Genomic DNA, 5,000 nt, shown 5'->3' on the forward strand with positions numbered 1-5,000 from the left:
AGCTCAGGAGCGATGCATCCCAACAAAGAGGAAGTCAGGCAAAAACGCCAGGAGGCCTGCATGGATGAACAGGGAGCTCCTGGACAAACTCAAACACAAAAAGGAAGCCTGCAGAGGGTGGAAGCAAGGACAGGTAGCCTGGGAGGGATACAGGGAAATTGTCCGAGCAGCCAGGGATCAGGTTAGGAAAGCTAAAGCTCTGATAGAATTCAATCTGGCCAGGGACATCAAGGGCAACAAGAAAAGATTCTGTAGGTATGTCGGGGATAAAAGGAAGACAAGGGAAAATATGGGCCTTCTCCGGAACGAAATGGGAGACCTGGTTACCCGGGACACGGAGAAGGTGGAGGTACTTAATGGCTTTTTTGCCTTGGTCTTCACTGGCAAGTGTTCAAGCCTCACCACCCAAGCCACAGAAGGCAAAAGAGGGGACTGGGAGAATGGAGAGCCACCCACTGTGGGAGATGTTTGAGACCATCTAAGGCACCTGAAGGTGCACAAGTCCACGGGACCCGATGAGATCCATCCGTGGGTCCTGAAGGAACTGATGGATGAAGTTGCTAAGCCACTATCCATCGTATTTGAGAAGTCGTGGCAGTCCAGTGAAGTTCCCACTGACTGGAATGCTGCCCCGTGGGGACATTTCCATGCAAAAGCTGGGAAGGGCTTTCCAAGGACCTCTCACTAGCTGTAGGCTTTGAATTGGAGCAGAGCTTGGGCCATAGCAACTCTTTTTGGACTACTTTTTCAGCAGTGAAGCTGAGCTTTGAGCTCAGAATAATGTTGGCACGAACACAGCAGTGTTTTGAGCCTTATGTGTTATTTGTTGCATTATTTTACACGCATCGGCTCTGGATGTCTTCCGTCAATACCACACAATATTTATATTTGGTTTGGTGCTCTCCTCTCTATGAAAGTACAATAGCATGTACCTAATCCCTGCTAGGAAGCCTGGCTTAAACTCAGACCTCAGAAAGCTACATTTGAGCTGAAACTAATCTCTGTATCTGGGGGTTTGCAGCTAGTCATAATATTTCTATTTTTATTGTCATTTTGTCTTTTTACAAATTCCTAAGTACATGCAGAATAAATACATCCAATTCCCTGTAGAGTTTTTCAGTACAATAGACATTTATGACAAGTAAATTGCCAAGAAAACATTTACAATGCATATAATTTTCATGTTAAATCAGACCTTTAAAATAGAAGTAATTTTTTTTAGAGTTTCACAATTTTTACAGCAAAAGCTTAAGAAAAGAGTGTTTCCCTTCTGAGAAATAAAGCAATAAGATAATTGCAGGGCTGCTGCGAACCATTTGGCAAAAGCCACTCGCCATCTTTGAGATTATCCCTATGGTAGGTTTTACTTTTTCTCATAAACCTTAAAGCAGCTATTAGATGAATAATAAAGAATGAGCCTGGAGAAATACCCATACTTGGCCACGAAGCCAAAAGAATATTAGTTACTGTTTTAATCTCAGGAACTAATGGAAAGGCAGATTAACAGGAAAAGAAAACGATTGGTTTGTGTTCTGTACTAAAACAAGATGAGTCTTAACCTGGACTTCAACTAAGAATGGAGGACTCTTGTAGGGAATCAATCTATTTCTTTTCTTTAATAATGTGGCATACTCTTATTTTTCTAGCTAGCAAGTTATAAGTCCAAAGAAAAGAAAAATTCAAAGATAGGAATGACAGAGTCGTCTAGCTACATTGGTACTTCTGAAATATTTCCCCTTGAGTTTCCATTCAATGCAAGAGCAGACAGAAATCTGGACGACTGTGGGTCACAGCAAGCAGACAGAAGTACAAAGGGGGGTAGATTTAGCTTAGATATAAGGAAGGAATTTTTTATGCTGAGGGTGGTGAAGCACTGGCCCAGGTTGCCCAGAGAGGTGGTGGATGCCCCATCCCTGGAAACATTCAAGGTCAGGTTGGACGGGGCTCTGAGCAACCTGATCTAGTTGAAGATGTCCCTGCTTATTGCGGGGGGGCTGGACTAGATGACCTTTAAAGGTCCCTTCCAAACTATTCTATGATTCTATAATTTTCAATAAAGATTACATTAGAGTTTTGAAATACATACTTAGCACACTTCACAGTAAGTCCCACAATTTGGAGCTTATTAAAGATATCTAAATCTAGAAAAAAACAGGGGGTGTGAAATCACGTAAAAACATATAAATCCTGTGGGATAGCAACCAGCTGAATCAGACCTGCAAAATATACTTAGTTTTCTCATTCACACATGAGTATTTAAAGAAGCTTGTTTAGATCTGAAGTGCAAATAAGCTTTAAATTGCCTTCAGAAATTATTGAGGCTGGAGTTCCAGCTAAAGAAAAAATGGGTAAGGAAGAAAATTGGAGAAATTTGATTGTAACCAAAGAAACAGCACCTGAAGTCAGCACCTAAGAAGAGATGGCAACATGGAAACAGGTAGGATGTATTTTCCTAATCCAAAAATCTTGCTAACGACCTGTTCCAAAATCAAATAAATATATAAAAGATTTCCACAAAATTCAGAGCCTTTGGAGCCCTAAAAGACTGCAGCAGCTCAGACCAAGATATGGAATGGGAATTCAGGGAAAGAAATGCAAGTGGGGACTAGCTGTTTGAGACCGCTTGGCCGTTAAGAAGGATTTCTGGAAAATAAGCGTGTCAAAGCAGGATAAGGAGGAAGCTTGTTGTCAGAAAACTGGTGGGATTGTTAAATAGATGGCAGTGTAGTGGGGTTTAAATGCAGCATGTGCAGAAGGAGAATCAGGCTCTGATACCTGAAAGGTATAGGAGAGATGAGAAGAGATGAAGGCACGACAGATGCAAAACTGAAGTTCCTATCTTTACCTTGAAGTTCAACTTGGTGTGCTCAGAGATAGAAAAAGAGAGGGCAGACACAAGGAGACTTTCCAATAAGATTAAAGAGATTGGAAAGAAAGATGATATTTTTGAAAGACTGGAGGAGATGGCATAGTAAAATTATAAAGATCACTACTGTCCCCTTTAGGTGTTTTCTCCCATTTGCTACATGCTCAAGCAACCTACTACCTCTCCCCTTTCCCACAACTTTTCCTGTTTTGGTTTAGTCTAATGATTTTGTTATCATATCACACTGGGAATTAAAAATATCTCAACCTCTTAATTTCTCCTTAAGTTTCAAGCTGTCCTAAACAGCTTTACTTCATACCACTCTCATCCATATATGATGTCCTGGCCTTAACCAAAATATGATTGATATTTGGGCACAACACTGATTTTTGTAGTAAATGAGTCCATCAAAAGGCCAGCTCTGAAAAATACATGATCTCCTTGAACATTACATCATCTTCAAACCTAGGTCCTCTTTATTGGGTGGTTAAAATATTGAGTGAACATCCATGCAATCCCAGGTAGGCAGACAAGGGGCACAGGGCAGGGAGAATCAGGAACACATTTACACGGAGATTGTTCAGTGTATTAAATAACAGTTACAACCTGAAACCTACCATCACTTAAATATGCTGAAGAGAAAGTTCACTGCAGCGACCAATGTGCGACAACATGTATTTCTAGAGTAAAACCACTGCAAGGAAGACCTTCACTATTTTTTTATGTTTCAGTCAATGCAAAAAATAATAGATGTCACAGAGTTAAATCATTCATTTTAATTTGAACAACTAAGATATTTTCTCTGAGACAGGGATGTCTATCACGGCTGAAGTGAGAAACTTTGAGGCTCCTTAGATTGTTTCCATTGGCTCCATCACGCTGTTGAAAATGTCTCTTCCCATTACTCAACGATATACAAGTAAAATACATCTGTTTTAATTATCCAGGCGTTATACATAACTTTGCATCTACGGTATCCCAAAGGAAAACTGCTCAGATCCTGCCAGCTTTGCACCAAATTTCACCAAGAAACAGATTAGCTCACTTCGTGACATCATACAGACTAAATACAGACAAAATTAACTGCTGCACTTACTGTTTTAATCAAGCAAAATATCCAGCACACAAACCGGTGGTATTGGCTGGTCATAAGGTCTTAACATGTAACTTTGTCTCAAATTATTAGGTTGCTTTAATGGCAGCTAAAATATTTTTTAAAATCTGGTTGCAATTTCTGGTGCATTTACCAGTTCTTGTTATCGTCACAGGAACGTTACATGGCATGAGCAAAAACCTGTGGTGAACCAAAGGAGTGGCAGACTGGCCATCTCTGTTTCAGATGCCCTTATAAGAAAATCACACAGCCCCACTGGAACTTGGGTCCCTTAAAAATGGTTTCTGACTTACAGAATTTTAGTTTGTTACTGAAGAAAAAAAATGCATTACCGTCTTCCTTTCTTTTCTTCGCTTCTTCCTCACTTCTCTCTTTAGCCTTTAATGCTTCATCTGCCTTAGCTAAAAAGAAAAGAAATATAACAACAAATTTTATAATTAGTTATTTTATCTTGCAAAACAACATTTCCTGGGGCGTTAAACCCAATTTCAGATTCCTTTTTGCAGGTCCCACAATGAAGTCGATGTGCATGAAAGAACAGAATTTGGTTCTTAATGTATTTTCTTTAAAGATATTACTACAGTTAAGACAACTGCATAAATGGTATTATGGAAGGCAATTTTTGCATGCAATATTAGTTCGATACAAATCTCTCCATTTTTTTTTTTTAAGTAAAACTTTTATTAAGAGTTTTTTTCTTAAATACAGCTCTCCCCACCCTACTTGCCCCTGAACCAAACTATAAAGAAACAAATGCAGTGCATTTAAAGAAAGAAGATTTGCTACCATAGTGAGTAATCCATAAGACCTCTTTTGAGGATAAAACAGAAACAAAACAATATTTTCAGGGATGCAGAGTTGCAGATAGCATTTAAAATAGGAGTCAAATGCCTATTACTTAGTATTAAATTAGGTAGTATACAATTTTCTCTTCACTACAAATCACAGCAGCAGTACTTTATTCATGTTATGACAGTATTCTTTAAAAAGAATCTTTTTCCCTCTAGAAACCTCTTCCCT

The 5,000-nt window shown here is 39.2% G+C and overlaps 1 protein-coding gene across 2 annotated transcripts in view; it reads right to left on the bottom strand.

Moving 5' to 3' along the window:
* Nucleotides 1-5,000, bottom strand: part of RSRC1 (arginine/serine-rich coiled-coil 1) — a 172,675-nt gene that overhangs the window by 33,269 nt on the left and 134,406 nt on the right. Inside the window, exon 6 of one of the 2 annotated variants that reach the window (XM_009333930.1) lies at nt 4,313-4,381. The exons of the other annotated variant lie outside the window; for it this stretch is intronic. Coding sequence (XP_009332205.1) covers nt 4,313-4,381 — 69 coding nt within the window. The remainder of the gene's footprint in view (nt 1-4,312; nt 4,382-5,000) is intronic. 2 annotated transcript variants of the gene reach the window in all.

This window comes from Pygoscelis adeliae, unplaced genomic scaffold (assembly GCF_000699105.1).
Source record: "Pygoscelis adeliae isolate BGI_AS28 unplaced genomic scaffold, ASM69910v1 Scaffold241, whole genome shotgun sequence".
Taxonomy (NCBI): Eukaryota; Metazoa; Chordata; class Aves; order Sphenisciformes; family Spheniscidae; genus Pygoscelis; species Pygoscelis adeliae.